Source organism: Telopea speciosissima, chromosome 6 (assembly GCF_018873765.1).
Source record: "Telopea speciosissima isolate NSW1024214 ecotype Mountain lineage chromosome 6, Tspe_v1, whole genome shotgun sequence".
Taxonomy (NCBI): domain Eukaryota; kingdom Viridiplantae; phylum Streptophyta; class Magnoliopsida; order Proteales; family Proteaceae; genus Telopea; species Telopea speciosissima.
The window spans coordinates 68,542,283-68,559,434 of NC_057921.1; the positions used below are offsets into that span (position 1 = coordinate 68,542,283).

Consider the following 17,152-nt stretch of genomic DNA (forward strand, 5'->3'; position numbering starts at 1 on the left):
ATAGTTGAGGAAAAACATTATCATATCAAACCATCATCTAAATGAACTTTTGCTTTTGAATTTTGAGGAAAAAATAAAAAACAAGCTTCCAGGTGTGAGGCTAGGACACAGTTAATATATGATTGATTCGATATAACAGTGTTGGAATGGAACTCTCTCTCTCTCTCTCTCTCTAAAGACCAGAGTTGCGATGACCTCACATCTGAATCTGATTGAAATATCTAGTTCATAGCAAATACTAGTCCATCATTGGGAAATCGAAAGATGACTCCATCCTATTCTCATGCATTAGTTAATGGTGATCTTGGGTGTCCTGTTACAGGATCTTTTGGATCAGGTCTCTGCTTACTGCTTAGGCTTTGAATATTTGGACTTCTGACTGAACCGAGATAATCAGAGCCGAAGCACACAAAATACGCAGACAAACCTAGGCCAGGCCAAAGCCACTCAAGATTGAAGGATGAGGTTCATGCATTAATTAATAATCACTCCTTTACTCGTCGGACTCAAAGAGCCCTCATGTCGTCCTTTCCAAGTTAGAATTGTTGTACTGTAACAATTTGTCCTCACAAAGCTATGACAAAGTTCTCCAAAAAACAAAAAACTTGGAACGAGTTAACCAGCTCACTACAAGCATATGGAGGTTGTTGTACTGTAACAGTTTGTCCTCACAATTCTATGACAAAGTTCTCCAAAAAACAAAAAACCTGGAACGAGTTAATTAGCTCACCACAAGCATATGGAGGTCTAAATGGATTTTGACCAACCACATCCACTAGTTCCACTTGCAGCCAGCACCTTGATCTGTCTTTCTCGTATTGTCTGCACCACAAGCTCAAACAAGTGGATTCAATTGAGCTAGCCCAGTGATTATCCCATGGTAAAACCCCTAACATAGTTCACAAGCCTCAGAAATATGGCATGACCGACGGCCACCTACAAAATAAGCCTTAAGTTTCAACCAATTGCTCGTAAAAGGAAACGATAATGGGACTTAATTTTCTAGAATTTTTATGCTTCATGGTTGTACTCTGTATATGCCGTCATATATAGAAGCAACCTCATGCAGATGGAGATGGGAAATCAATCATTTTCTGTCTGCGGCTGTAGTGAAGTTTGGGTTCTGGATACTGATACTACTTCAAACTACTACAAGTACTGTTTTAATGAGAAACAGTGGGAACCAAAAAAAACTATACCTGAGACAACTGCAAATGTTTTAGCCCATTCATGACATACAGAAAATTGTATGAATATCATCTTCATTTCAGTCAATAATCACCGAGTCAAGTCACATGCAGATCACCTGAGATGTGATTATTACACACACACAACCCCTTCCCCCCCCCCCCCCCCCCTCTCCCCCACCCCTTTTTCAAAAATTAAAAAAGGCATGCAGTTGGCATGTTGATAACAAACATTTCAATGAGCTGACAAACCAAATCTCCGTGACATCTACTCAGTGGTTTCCACATGCTGAGGAGCCTCAGCTTCTTTCAACTTCTCCAAAGATAAGATACGTCCATCCAGAGACTCAAAGAGGCCTTTCATCTGGAGAAAGCAAGTTCAGCTATTAGCAGCGTGGAACAACTCAGATTATTCAGGTTGCTGCTAGAATATGAACTCATCCACATATCGATTTCTGTCCAGTAACATCCCTATTGATTAATAATAAAAATCATCACAAGGATATAAATCCTGTGTTTCCGATAAAGAATCTGTTTTAGTTATAAGAAACAGGGCGTCTGCAATTCACCGTCATTGCTTTTCTTTCTTTCCTACCATTCTCACCTTTATTAATACCAAAATAAAGACCATAGGCAATTCAACTTCCATCTTTAGGAAGCACAAACTGATTTGACTGTATCACATGATGTGCTTAAAATGTTGGCAGATTAAATACATTTGGAAAAAAACATCCTCCCTCTTAAAGAAGGAGTCGTCAAGATCTAAAACATAAAATGCTTTGCAAAGGTGAACAGTATGCAATGCAGATATTCAATGGGTTTCATGGTTTCTGATATTGTCTCCCAAGTTTTTTTTTTTTTTTCCTGTATCATACTATTTTCACATTTCCATTCTGTAATGGCCTACAGGTTTTTATGTAAACTTATATTCCTACTTTCTTTAATATTCTTTGAGCTCCAAAGACACAAATAGCCGACATGTGCCAATTTGAATTGGAATCCTTTAATGTGAAAAGATTTATCAGGTAACAGAGGAGTTATTTGCTATGAAAAAGATAATTTGTTTTGAAATCAAGCAGAATCATGTAAACAAAACCTGGCAACTGATGATTAGAAATGAGAGAGTAATCTCAAATTTAATGCACAGAGTAATGCCCTCAGTAAAGGTCCCATACAGTAAATGGGGGAGTAGCAATTCTATTCTTATTAGTGATATCTCATACAGAACAAGCATGAACAAGAGGTAAAGACCAGGTTTAAAGAAGTTGGAGTTCGTAAAAATGTCGGTGCTAACGAACTGAGAAACACGCCGTATAAATTGAATGTGTCATGCCAAAGTATTACATAAACAAACATAGAGGAATATTCTAAAATAATACTTAATTTTCAGGAAATGATAAGAGGCACAAATAAACACACACGTCTCAACTATTAGATCATTATAAATTACATAAAAGACCGGCCAAGTTTTATGGAGCAGAAGGCAACGCAATTTGCCTTGCTTTACCAAGCAGACTGCTGCATAAAACGAGTATTTCTAGAATGAGGACGTTGGCATGGATGAGTGGCAAGATTAGAAAGGACATGACTAGCAAACTGGTGTATCTAGTGGACTTCAGGGTAGCCTCAAGAGGTGACTAGATCAGGAAAGTCATCTAAGTTTAAATTTTCATAATCAATAGATTTCAAATAACCCTTCGAATGGCATTAATGGGGACAACCAGAGCGGTCTGTTAACACTTGTAATCTCTTCTATTTCAATGTTTATGAGAGTTTGTCTCACCTCGAAGGTGTGATGCTTTCAAGCAGTACTTTCAAGTGAGTCGGTGCTCTGAATGCTGTTTTGGATGTTCAGGATGTCAGACTTTTGAGCCTGATGTCCATTTAACTGGTTAGAAAAAAGTCTTGTTATTTGAATGGATTCTTTTCTCTGAGATGAACGTTACTTTCATTTCAAATGCCAAGTTGTCTAGGACGCAGTTTGAACATTCAATCACCCCGACATTAAAAACGCATTATGGGTAAGAACAACCCCCTCCTCCCCACCCCCCCCAACCAAGCGCTTTTTAGTTTCCCCATTTGATCTCTCATTCGTCTCTTCCACCCTATGGTTTTCACCTGCTGCTGGAGCCATCAGGTTTCCTACCATAATCATTAATGCTTTTTCTACCTTTTGAAATATGATCTTATGAAATCATCATTCCTGAAACAGTAGAGAAACTATTCAGGACATCAGGATGTGAAATTTCCGAGTGATGGGAAACTATCCGCTCCTTCTTCCTAGTAATTTTTTCTAATTTTATAACAAATATTGTGGTGTTCTACAGGACATGTGAGATCTTTTTTTTTTTTTTTTTTTTTTTGGTGAAGAACACATGTGAAATCTTTTAAACCCCTGCAAACTTCATTTTTTCCCTTTCAGAAAAGGACTCCTGGAGTAATGTATACCAGAACAAACGCAGGAGAAGTAAGCAGATTACAGGAATTCGCCAATTTAGATTTCCAACCCCCACCACAGGATTTAGACTACAATATCTTTGAAACCAAAGAAAGCAAAGCATACGAACTCTAAAATTCTTGGAAATCCTTAACATGAGACATCAGACCTCTGCCCATGATGATGGCAACAAACATTTTCCATAATTTCGAGATTGCTTTGCTTGATACGGCAATCGCAAAGATGCAAAACAGCTATTGAAATAGTTTTTGAGGATAAATTCATACAAAGCACACCAACATGCCAAGAGATGAATTCCAGGGTGAGATATAGACTAAAAGTTAATATGATCGAAGGAAATCATAAAGAGACCACCAACCTGCTGAGAGATGGATTCCTGAGCCACTTTGTAATCCCTGTAAAGGACCAATAGACCAACGGCGGACGCAGTTGCAGCACCTGCAAAGAAAGATGCTAACCTAACTCTCAGAAAGTACCCCATCTCTTTCTCCCCTGTCGCAGACCAGATCGGAATTGAAGTATGTGTCTTCGTTCGTATCATAAAACAAAAGAGAAGAAATTGTGAGTGTCCAAGTAATATGTTTGTTTAAAGGCTTACGTGAAAACTAGCTTTTAAAGGTAAAGCCCTTGGGGTACACACCAGGAATGGCCGCGGCGAACTACGCACTTCATTCCATCGGGCGCGGCGGACTACACACTTCAATTTATTTGGATCAAGTTTTCCTTCAACCTGTGGAGAAAGAGAGAATCTCCTCTCCTTTTGATGATGTGATTTTGTCATTGTATAAGATTGAAAATACTTAGGAAAATTACAAGATTAGACAAAATCATGTTTTTCTTTACAAAAGTACCTTCCACTTTGGCCATCGGATGCTATCGATTCCATGTTGAACCATTGAATGATTAACTTGTTGAGTTTGATGCCTTTTATTTAGATCGGTTGAAGGTTTGGTTCAATGGTCTAGGTATTCTAATGGAGAAGATAGAGAATTTGTTGGTGTTTGACCATGTTGGGCTCAAGCCCATATGTGCAAAGGATTCAGATCCTCTACAGCGCACTGCTCGTAGCGGCCTGAGCAGTGCAGACTGAGCCGTGCGTGCAAAAACTGCCTTACCCTTGCCCAAATGCCTTACCTGAGCAGGGGTAAGGCGATCATTGTGCACGCGGCCCAATCTGTGCCGCAAAGGCCACTACGGACAACTGTGCTGTAGACTATTTGAATTGTGTGTGCAACTGCCATATGAGTTGGCAAACACTTTTCTTAATGAGATGCGGAAATCAAGGGCAATTTGGAGAAGTGTGTGTAATAGGTGTTCTCTACCATAAAGGAAAGAGAGTGGAAGAGGTAGAACATTTCAAGTGGCAGAGTTTTCTAAGTAAGTGGAATAGTGGATTCACAGCCTCTATTTCCAAATTGGTACTTCCATCCTACTTCCCTTAGCTCACAGTGCGCCACCTGACCAGACATGCATCCAACGGATGATTGTTAAATAATTCAAAATATTTTGAAAAGCACATGAGATGGTTGTTTAAACCACCTTGAACCCCAAACCAAACCCACCAACCGATTCAAATTCAACCAAACCCATTTCATTCCAACCAAATCCATCGTCACTCATTTCTACCTTCCACTTTTCTCTGCAATCCCATGGCGGTGCTACCTACAACCCTTTCTTGCTTAGAAGTAACCATGTCAGGTCCTGGGTTCACCGCTGTTAGAGTTCTCCTTCTGTTCCTTCTTTTTCTTCATCCCCAACAGGCTCCTGAACCATCTCATGGCCCTTCCCGTTTTCCGAAAAATCTCAATTGAAGAGACCTTGAGGAAGTTCTTGAAGATATTCGATGAGCGCCTCTACAGAGCAGGAAGTTCTTGAGAAAGCCCAAGTCCAGCTTTCCATGTTGCAAACAGGAACTGAGTAACCTGACAATTCAAGAGTAGAGAAAAAATTAAATTATATGCAGCAAAATCTTAAAATAATCAGAGAGAGAAAGGATCCCTTTACCTCATACCCATTTAGTCATTTCTTCTTTCCTTTCACACGAGACCTCTCCTTAGCTCTCCTTCCATTTGTCATCGGTTGCCAACCAACAACTCCCTCTCTCTTTAATCTCAATTCATTTAAGAGGGATATAAGCAATATTCATTTCAATCATCCCTTTTGATTGGTCATTTTAAACCCTACAATAAAGAATATAATGAATCTAAACTTGTTAACCAATCAAACTATATATTTATGCACATCAATAAATGCTACAATTATTTTTATTTGGTGTACATGTTTATTGCATAGTGAATATATGTTTGTATTTTTACTCCTGGATTTGTATAGAACAGTTGTATTATACCCATATTAAACACGTACCGTATAATTATCGTAATATATCATTGCACCCGATTTTTTGAAAAATATTATTGCCGTATAGTCTATTTGACTGCCATGCGTATCCGTTCCCATAATAATGCCGTTCCCGAACTTACTAACTATGATCAGTATTAGTATTGATCTTGGCAGATAGCGATCCGGATCAAACAGATTTAACCCGATTTCTTTTGAAAAAAACAAAATTTTGTTACATTTTTACCTTTGTCCATACTAATCTTTCGATAGAAGACTGGTCAAGAATCAGTATCGGTCTCCACCGATCTGATATCGATTCCTCAAACCATACATTGAAAGTGTAGATGAGATTACTCCAAATAATAATCTTCTTTTTTTTTTTATAAATCGAAATAATAATCGTTTACTACTATAGCTAGGGGAAATAAATTACAATTCCAAGATAAGTAATAGCAGAAAGAAAAAAAAACCCTGCCGCCGTGGAGATTTATAAGGCATTAGGATCCCACCACATGTCTGATTCAGTCAAACGGGAACCTTAACAGGGTAACGATCGATACAGTCAGCCCAAGGGTTGTTGGCTGAGGTGGCTAAACACTCCCTAGTAGGAATCGCTCTCAGCGCTCTCCATACCGAACTGTTACATTTGAAGCCGGACCCGAACGCGATCTGCCAAACTCGATCTCCGCGTGCGACTCGGCCCTTCGCCTCAGTGTAAGCCAACTCGTACCACAAGGAGCTGCTGGACGTGTTACCGAAGCGGTGAAGCGTCATCCGCGACGGCTCCATATGCCACTCACTGAGTCTTAAATTCTTCTGCAACTCGTCCAACACGGCCCTCCCACCGGCGTGGATGCAAAAGTGCTCAAATGCGAGCTTGAAGTCTGGTATGTAGGGCTTCACCTTGGCCTTCATCACTTTCCTTCGCACCAGAGTAACGAAGAACCTGAACTGCTCGGATAATGGCAACACCAGGGGACCCAGAGTGGTTATGTTGGTTTTTAGAGCGTCACCTGCGACAGCCATCAGTTCTCGGGCAAGTGAGACCCCAACAGTCCCCTTTTCGTCTTCTTTTTGGTACACACAGTTGTAGCTGTTGTCATCGGCGCCCTTATGGGTTCTCACGGTGTGGACGAGCTGGTATTTGGAGCGGGCTCTGTCGCTGGTTCTGTTCGAGAGGAGCACAGCGGCGCCGCCCATTCGGAAGATGCAATTGCAGAGGAGCATGGATCGGTCGTTGCCGAAGTACCAATTAAGGGTAATGTTCTCTGTGCTCACCACCACAGCGTACGTGTTTGGTTGCGCCCTGAGGAGGTCCTTGGCGAGATCGATGGAAATGAGGCCAGCGCTGCAGCCCATCCCACCCAGGTTGAAGCTCTTGATGTCACTTCGCAACTTATAGTGATTGACGATCATGGAGGACAGAGAGGGAGTTGGGTTGAAGAGGCTGCAATTGACGATTAAGATGCCAACGTCCCTGGGTCGAACACCGGTTTTCTTGAAAAGCGAGTCCAGAGCACCGAACATGACCAACTCGGCCTCGGATCGAGCCTCCTCCATACACAGTTTGGGGGGCCTGGAGGTGATCCCCAGGGGCAGATACGTCTCGTCACCGAGACCTGACCTGGCCGAGATCCGCTTTTGGAACAGAACCGTATCTTCCTCGAAGGCGCCGTTTTCCTCTGTCATCTTCAGGAAGGCTTCACCCGACAACTTCCCCTCGTCGTCCGGTTTGTAACATGCAAAATCCACCAGGTAAATCTGTCTGGACCGCTTGATCCAGTAGAGGGTTAGGAGGAAGGCCAGAACGGCGGCACCGGACAGCCCAACCAACGTGTTGTCTAACTGAAGGGTGGGCCTCGTCGTAATCCATAAATCTAATTCCGGGACCTGGTCGAAACTGAGACGTTTGAGCTGAACCGCTGAGGCTAAGAAAAAGGGAAGAGCAACCACTAAGAACACAACAACAGTCGCATAGTTACATGCATACCCGTAACCCAATTTCACGTATTTGAGTTTTACAGACTGCAAGAAGTCCGGCAAATTTCGCCGGATTTTGATCACAATGGAAGATGAATCTTCCTTAAATGCCATTTCCGCCGTTAACCTCTCCTTATCCATCTCTATATTCCCCATCTCTCTCTCTCTCTCTCTCTCTCTCTCTGTCTCTCTCTCTCGTTATGGTGAAATGAACAAGAAATGCGTTGTTTATATATAAAGACGAGCGTGTAGGAAAGGAAGAAGTAACGCCTCACACGATTTGTTCAGCTAACTGATGTGAACCCTGAAGAATGGTGAGAGAGAGAAATAGGAAATAACACCTCACACGATTTGTTCAGCTAACTGATGTGAACATGAAGAATGAAGAATGCAGAGAGAGAGAGAGAGAGAGAGAGAGAGAGAGAACTGAACAGGAACCATGGACCCACTAAGGCTGTGCATAAGAAAAGGAAAGAGGGAAAGAGGGAGGCGGATGGAGGTTGGGGGTTGTACATTAGCAGCAAGAAAGCTGGATGTACGAGGGATGTAATTAAAGTGAGTAGTTCTGAGTTGGGGAAAGATTGCTCAACCACCAATGACTTAAAACTTAAAAGGGTGTTTTTTCTTCTTAAATAAAATAAATAAATAAACTACAAAGTCAAGACTCAGTCATCTACTACTGCCGGTAATATTAGATAAGGCTTCTTTCGGATTGGGGTCTTGGTCGAAGCGGTGACAGTAGTGGTGGTGGTGGTGGTGGTGCCACATTCGTTGTTGCACAGTTGATGTGTGGTTGATTGGGTGTGGGGACGCTTGACTTTAATTTGCCTCATATATTGTCCATGTCCATGTGAGGATGCGAGATTTCATGCTTTTATTCAAGCCAGCTCATGCATCATTACTGCATACTTTACTGTTGCCACTGAATATTTAAATAACGGGTAGATCTTGTTGCCACCAAAATGGTGAAGTGAGTAATTGTAACCTTCTTTTCATGCTCCTTTATATTACTCTCAGAATTTAGTTAAGATAAGAATAAAAAAGGGTTTAAAATATATTTGAAAGTGATATGTCAATGTCATTATATTAAATATATATATATGAGTTGGCATATAAACTACAAGATTTACCCACATTAAGAAAATTGTGTGTTATAGTAGAAGGGCAAAAAAAATAGAATTGTTACTTCTTTTTCACTCATCTATATGTGTTTGAAAACTAGCAAGCATTCAACTTGTAATTTAGATAATAAATGTAAACAAGAGAAAATGAGTAAGGACTCAAGGGAGGTTTGCAGCTCATCATGATTTCTTTTTTTCTGGTAAACCAGCTCATGAAGAATACAACGAAAATTTATGGGAAATATTTCCATGGGAATGAAGGTCTAAATTTTTAGAGGGTGAGGAGAAATTATTATTATTATTATTTATTGTAGAGAAAAAATGGAGAGGAATTATGTGGCCACTGCATAGTTAGTAAATATGGGTATGACGAAAGGATACGGATATGTACAATCATAAAACGGACTTCAATTTTAATGGTATTTTTATTGAAATTTAGCATAAAAAATACATACGATAAAATATCAAATACATATACGTTTTTATTTTTTACAAATTGGGAGTAAAAATAAGGGCAAATGTTAATTATACACAAATGATGTGTACAGTATCTATTCAACATTATAATAGCATAAAAAATTCAACTTATCCAAAAAATAATGCCCAAGTCAACTAAACATAATAAAAGTAATCAAAATAAGAAAAAACAATGAGGAAATTCCTTCTCTTCATTACTACATGTATGGGAGAGAGAGAGAAAAGAAGGTAGTTGCATGTTGTTAGTACGTCATATCAATAATATATTATACGTGTTTAATATATAAATATGCATTTTTATTATATCTTTAAAAAATAATATATAGAATACATTTTCTATAAATAGCATAAAATACATAAATAATATAGAATATAATATCCATATTTACTAACCATGAGCAGTTGAGTTTAGGCGATTGGTCATTAAAGGATCATTAGATGAAGGATGATGGGTCAAACATCAAAAATAGGTGTGTTATGTCTATTCTCCTTGTTGAGCGCTTGTCACGCACCCAGATATGGCCCTCTCTGTCGATCCTTCCTTTTTTCTACATTTTTGACAACATGGGCGTCCAGCGACTCACAAATTTAATTAGCAATATCTGTATTCATCAGATAGTGCTATATATTTGGTCATTAGCTTCGGGGGTGTTAATGGGTTGGTTTGATTCGGTTTCGGTCGGGTATTAGGGCAATAACAACGAAACCAAATTATTAAGACAAAGTTTGGTTTCGGTTTTGATCTAGTTTGGTTCGCTCTTTTATCGGATTGACACATGCTATTATCGATCCATTATCAGTTATTGCCGATTCAGTTTTGGATTTTCATATATATTTATATACATTAAAAGTATTGGGAAAACAAATTTTCTTTATACTTAATATCGGTTTGTATAAGGTTTTTATGATTTCCGTTCAGTTTCTGATTTCAATCGGTCCATTTTGGTTTGATTTTATGTTGGTTTCATGAGAATCCAAACCAATAAAGGTTTGGTTCGATATGGTATGGTTTTTCTCAATCAATTTCTTTCAATCCAACTGGATCAGGTTGGAAATTGACACATTCACAAGCCCAGATCCTCTTTAATGACATTTAACTACCAGAGTCGATCTCACACCATCCATGGAATGTGGTCACCACACCCCATTGATATGGACCACATCTCATGCATATCATTGGAGATGATCTGCATTCCTTAATCACGGCGGATACTGATCAGAAGAGGAAGAGAGAGAGAGAGAGAGAGTTATGGCGAGAATTGAAGTTGGCAAGAAACAGCTACACACTGGAATCTGGATGAATTTCCATCACCTGCTTCCAACTTGCTACCATTTGGTATTCGAATATGACCGATCTGAAACCATTAAATGTTGTAGTTTTAAACATAAGTTGTTGGATGGATGGCCTGTTGGCTATATTAATTATGTCCAACTAATAAATGTCTGGGGTTTCCGGGTTGCAGTTATCTCTCAGATATTCGAATAATAAAATCATCTCCAACATGTTCCAATCACTTATCACACACATCATCGCATCTTTACCATTCCAAACATTATTGGAGGCACAAGCAGAAAGTTTTAAGTAACTTAAAGCAAATTAGGGTGTGTATGGTAACATTAAAAAAAGGAATGATTCTGGTGTTTCTATGATTCTTTTGGAATAGTTTTGGAACATAACATGAATGGGATGGTTGATCCAGGTAATAGAATTATGGGAAGCAGTTTTCTGTCCGGGATTGTGGTCTACGCTAGCACTCCCATGTGTCTATCTCTCTCCTCCTTAAAACAAGAAGGATAGAAGTATCTTTTCAAATAAGGAAGAGAGAAATAGACTCATGAGAGTGCTGGCCTAGGCCACACTCCCAGAGAAATAGGCCAGCACTCTCAGACAGAGAACTTTCTTCCTAGGGGGGGAGGATGTCCCACATGAATGACGGTGATTTTTACTGGAGGTTTTCTCCTCTTTTGCGCGATTGTTTATCAACTCCTGTGACCTGCAATCGTTTTTCGAGACCTACATCTCCTCGACTCCTCGTGCAACCTGCGATCTCCTCACGCCCGACGTGCAACGGCGAACTCTTCCCACCATATGAACTACCCCGACTTGCGACTCTGAACTCCTTCCTCGACATGCGACGGTGGACTCTTCCCACTGTGAACTTCTCTTCTCACCCGACTTGCACCTGTGACACCTTGCAATCAAGGTTTCTGAGAACTTCCCACGATAAAATTTCTCAAATTTGGAAAATTCGATTTTGCCTAAAAAGGGGGAGAAATTTGGAATTTCAGGCATGTATTTTAGTTCACCATGATCATTGAAGAGAGAAGAAAGAATGCATCAATGATTGTTAAGAGTGCTTGTGCGGGCAACGTGCCATCCTTTTCCTTAAGAATTTAATCCGATATGAAACCAAAAAGCAATTAAAAAATTGGATTAGAAACTTTTCCTTGGGTTGAATAGGATGACGGTTGGGGATTGGGGGTTACCCAATGTAGTGTTAGAATCAAGGTAATTTTTTCTTCCATTGCAGTATCAAAAAACAGGATAGTACAAGTACGCTAATCTGCAAGAGTCTACAGACCCAATGGCGTATTAGTTACATCTATGCCTAATGAGCACATTTATGTGTGAAATTTTAGGGCATAAATTATACATTTTACCACATTGGACAGAGTTACTCGGTGTTTTCTTGTGCTTTTCAGGGTTTAGGTGAATTCTTGTGAAAATGAAGGAGATGATGCTAAGGAGATGTTTTTAAGCTTTTTAGAAGTGTAAATGGATGCTTAGCCCATCGAGTCAGCTTCGCAATGGTTCAAACGGCACTTAATTCCGAGTTGAAACGAAGAAGTTATGGCCGTTTTCGTAACGACGCGTGAAAATGGTCTGCAGGGGTTTATTTATAATTAGTGACAGTCGGATGGGGACAAAGTGAAGCGGAAGTTCGGATTTTAGGAGCCTTAATGCAATTATCAGAAGTTACTTTACCGTACCCGAAAGATTCCATTTGGAAGGCTCTGGACAGTCCAACTTCAACTTGAGATATCTTGGGCTCCCCAACTCCGAATTGGATGAAATTTGGGTCTATTTTGTGTGATTTTTCGCAAGGAACACAATGGTGAGACCTATATAAACACCCCATGCTCCACATTTTCTGAAGGACAGAATGAATATTTTATTTATTCTTGAAGGAATCCTAGTCATCACCCTTACTCTCTCTCTCCTCCAACTTCTCAAGGGCACTTCTGGAATTTTATTTGGGATAGATTTATTTTGAAAGATATTCTCTCACCTATGGAAAGTTGAAAAATCAAAGATGCTTTGATTTTATTGCTTGGAGAAGATATCTACAAAGAAAAGAAGACTGTTGGAATTGGAAGTTTACTTTTCAGAAATAGAAGGCTACATAAACAATTTTCTCTTCTTCTCTTTCTATTTTTTTTTTTTCTTAGGATTCAAGGCATTGTAAAAGAGGAAGGAGAAGAGAATATTCTCTTTTCTTAGGAATATTTCTCCTACACTTCCCTCTTCTCTCTTCTCCTCTCTTCCTCTTATAAATACCCCTTACCCTCTGGGTTGTAAGGAGTTAATAGTTTTTTAGTTCAGTTTTTAGTTAGTTTCTAGTTCAATTTTAATTCAGTTTTTTAGTGTAATTTTTATTTCATTCACTTAGTGAAATTTTCTCTTCTTTTCCTATTTTTGGCTTAAGTTCTTAGTTTTGATTTCAAGTTCTTAGTTTTGATTTCATAAGTCTAGTTTAATGGTTGTAATAGTTTTAGTTTAAAGCTTCCTAGTCTAAGTTCCTATGTTGATGACAAGACATGGAGATTTAGAAGAGGAAGCCATGGTGAGTTTATTCAAGTATTCAAGCACATCAAGGTATCTCATTCTCTAAACCCTTAATCTCATTCTCCCTTTCTTATATCTCTCTCTATCTTCTTCTTCTTCTCCCTCTATTTCTTTTATTTTTTTTATATGGTTGTGGTATGTGGATGCACTTTTATTCCCTTATTTCTTTTTATGTGATTATGAAGTGTGGCTGCGTTTTTATTATTCCTTTCAATTCGCTTTAGTTTGATAGGTTAGATGCTCATGCGTTAGGACGCCAATTTAATCCCTTAATTTTGTTAGATGCTTATGAGTTAGGATGCATTAATTTTCATTAGTTTAATTAGTTTAATTTAACACTTTAATTTGGTCCACTTTGCATTACTTTTAAGTTAATTAAATAGAGTGGCGTATATCTCCTCGTGTTCGACCCGTAGCTACGATTGACCCGTACGCTTGCGGTATTATTTTAACTCAAACAAGTTTTTGGCGCCGTTTCCTGGGAGATTATAGTCCATTTTATTTTTCTGATTTTTAAGTAGTTCGAAGTGTTTTAGTTTATTATTTTCTCTTCTTTTCCTGAAAAAAAAAAAAATTAGTTTTTGAAAACCTCCTCTTGTTTCTCTTCTGTTTCAAATAGTGTGCGCCCAATCTAAAGTCCTTTATATGCCCAAACCCAGCTAATCTTGGTGCCCCTTGATTCGTTGGGTGGTTTGGATTGGCATGTGACTTATCTTTGGAGGTGACCACTCTTGATAACAGGAAAGCGACATAGTGAGAGCGTTGAAAACATAAACGTATGGTAGTCCTCCACCCTACATCAGAATCCATTTGGAGTCGCCCGTAGGTGGCTCGTGAAGACTATACAGGTTCCCTTGCTGTCAACCTATATGGCAACCTTACAGCTTTGGAACCATTGTTTCGATTTCTGAGGGATAGATGCACTATCTACCTTGGGCTCCCTCTTGTTTTTAGTATTTTTTTTTTCTTTTTCTAGTCTTTTATTTTTCTTAAAATTTTTTTTTTGTATGGGAGACCTCAATTTGGGATAGGTGGTTAATTTAGAATAATGGGAGATACACTTCCAAATAAGACTTTGGGGGAAAGATGGACCTATGCTAAGGCAACCATGATTTTGGAGGAAATGTTTAAACAGGTTAGGGAAACCAAAAGTAGTGAGAGAGAGAACAATTTTGCACCACCCCAGTACAATTTTGCTCCCCAACCCAACTATGGGCTTTCGGAAAATTTTGATTGGTCACTTCCCCAGACAATCCATGTTATGGAAGGATGCCCTAATCTTTATGGGGGTAGCTATGGTGATGAGAATGTGAGTCCTCAATTTCAATACAATTCTTTTGGCACTTACAATCAGGGGTGGAGTGATCATCCCGATTTTTTGTGGGATCAATGGAATAACCAAGCTGGACCACCCAATTTCCAATATCATGGTCAGTATGGTCCTCCAATGCCCAACCCTCCATTGAATCTCAATGGGCCACCTCTCCTTGAACCATACCACCAACCCCCTGAATTTCAGAACATGGGTGAGGAGGTCAGACTAAATGAACTTGAAAAATACATAGATCTTCTCACAACAAGCCAAAATACTATGGAGAAGCAACTCTCTCAACTGATCACCATGGTGCAAGAGGAGGAAACGGGTACATTACCTAGTCAGCCGGAACCGCCCCATCCCCAGTTTAATGATATTGAAAGTCCACCACCCCAATTTGAGGTTAATGAGAGTCACTCCCAACAAGATGCTTTTCATGATAATTTATTTGTTGAGATTGAGTCTCCTAAAGATATTAGTGAAGCGAGGTTTGATGAGCTACCTGAGGAAGTCCACATTTTGCCTGAAATTTCTGATTTTAGTGAGCCTAGTGAATTTATTGATTTAGAATCAGATTTTCATGATAACATAGAAAGCCAGGAAATTCGATCTCCCCCTCTCTCTTTGAAAAACTTAGATAATTGTCATTTTGAGGATTTCATTGTCTCACATGTTGATTTGTCCAAACCTCCTAGGTTTGACGATTTTATTGAGGAAGACAATGTTAGTCATAATGCCTTTCAAGTATATTTCCATGATCCTTATTTGGCAAACCAAGTTCTGCAAAGAGCGGATAGTTGTATTGCCAGGATTGATTTGAGTAAACCTCCAATTTTTGATGATTATTTAGATGAGGTTATTCATAATCCTTTTTATGCGTATTGTGATCCGTTTTTGATTGGTTTTTCAAAGAATGATAGGTGTTCTACATTGCAAACGGGAGAGGAGGGACGAATTTATGGCCTGAGTTTTAATGCCTTTATTTTCCACTTTCCCATGATGATAGATTTTTCTATTGAATATTTCTCAGTTGTTCTTAACTTCCATATTATTTCTCGCTTTACTAAAATTCATGGTCGAGTGTTATCGGGTTGAAGCTATTTCTCCATTCACGCCATGGTGAGATTTCATTCTTTGCTCCTAGCACTTTTTGTAAAGCTCATGACTCTTCATGATTCTCTTTGTTGATTATATCCGGTAAGCCCCTTCATCTCCTCCCTTGTCCTTATTTTTTTCTTTTATGCATGCATTGAGGACACTGCATGAATTAAGTGTGGGGGGGGTGTTGGGCTTAATTGGTGAATTTTGATTGTGACAATAGTTTGGTTTTGTGCATATATCTCTTTGATTGCAAAGCGAGAGAAAGAGGGAATTAGGTATCCTAGCATGCGAAATAATAAAAAATCCCTTTTCAAGGACGATAATTGGTTTGTGTCCGATGAGAGGGATTGAATTGAAAAATATGAGCGTTATTTCATTTGATGGCTAGATTCCTCTATGTGTTTTATGGACCCTTTGATCTTTTGGCTAGTAGTTGAGACCAATTTGTTTGTGGCAAGGCAAGGCATGAAAGTGGAAGTGAATGAAAAAAAGAAAAAGAAAAAAAACAAGGAATAGAAAAGAAAGTGGAATTCCTTGGGACTAGACAGACATCGTGCCTCATGAAGCGAGTGACTTGATCGAAATTCCTTGGAAGGAAACTTAAAAAAAAAACTCTTGCATCAATGTCTCAATGTCTTATGGATATATGCAAAAAGCGAAGCTACCAAGTATTTGGGTGTCTGGTGTATGCTCCACCATGTCATTCAGAGAACAGTAGTGGAGTAGAAATAGAGTTTGTGGTTGAGAAAGAAAAAAACTTTTGCCTTAATGCCTGGAAAAAAAAAAAAAGTATGGTCAACAATACTCAATGCCTAAGTCTTTGGTTCCATCGATGCTATGGGGGGTTTACTTGAAGGTGAGTAGTGTTCAGAAAATATGAGGAGATCCCTTGAACTTGATGCATGCTTGTTACTTGAATTGATGTGGGGTGATAAAATTCAAGTGTGGGGAACCTTTGGCTCCTTGATCTTTAGTTGAACACTTTTTGGGATTATGTTGTCCTACTTATGCTATGATTAAAATTTGCAGTATTCATTTACAATTGAATTTTGGGTGTATATTCACTGCAAACACCCATGAGACAAAACTCATCCACTAGGGGTAACCTAGGGGTTTAAAGGCTTGTTGCACATGCTAAGTGCAACCGTGATTCCTACGAAAGTGAGTTAGGATTTTTGCATTCTAGGTTAGTTTTTCTTTTGTTTACTTGAGGACAAGTAACGTTCAAGTGTGGGGGAATCTGATGAGCACATTTATGTGTGAAATTTTAGGGCATAAATTATACATTTTATCACATTGGACAGAGTTACTCGGTGTTTTCTTGTG

The 17,152-nt window shown here is 39.1% G+C and overlaps 2 protein-coding genes across 2 annotated transcripts; both read right to left on the reverse strand.

Moving 5' to 3' along the window:
• Positions 1 to 1,387: 1,387 nt before the first annotated feature.
• Positions 1,388 to 4,300, reverse strand: LOC122664676. Its single transcript, XM_043860612.1, has 2 exons — positions 4,004 to 4,300; positions 1,388 to 1,551 (listed from the first exon to the last, which is right to left on the reverse strand). The coding sequence occupies exons 1-2, from the start codon at positions 4,184 to 4,186 to the stop codon at positions 1,456 to 1,458; spliced, it is 279 nt and encodes a 92-aa protein (XP_043716547.1). The 5' UTR covers positions 4,187 to 4,300; the 3' UTR covers positions 1,388 to 1,455.
• Positions 4,301 to 6,478: 2,178 nt separating this feature from the next.
• On the reverse strand, positions 6,479 to 8,252 carry LOC122664673 (3-ketoacyl-CoA synthase 1). Its single transcript, XM_043860608.1, has one exon. It carries the CDS (start codon positions 8,119 to 8,121, stop codon positions 6,511 to 6,513), a length of 1,611 nt encoding a protein of 536 aa, XP_043716543.1. The 5' UTR covers positions 8,122 to 8,252; the 3' UTR covers positions 6,479 to 6,510.
• Between the last annotated feature and the right edge of the window lie 8,900 nt (positions 8,253 to 17,152).

Excerpts from the sequence above, each read along its gene's own strand:
- LOC122664673 (XM_043860608.1), bottom strand. The coding sequence starts at position 8,121 with ATGGGGAATATAGAGATGGATAAGGAGAGGTTAACGGCGGAAATGGCA.
- LOC122664676 (XM_043860612.1), bottom strand. The coding sequence starts at position 4,186 with ATGATACGAACGAAGACACATACTTCAATTCCGATCTGGTCTGCGACA. Across the intron at positions 1,552-4,003 it reads AGGAATCCATCTCTCAGCAG|ATGAAAGGCCTCTTTGAGTC; the intron begins GTTGGTGGTCTC and ends TGCTTTCTCCAG.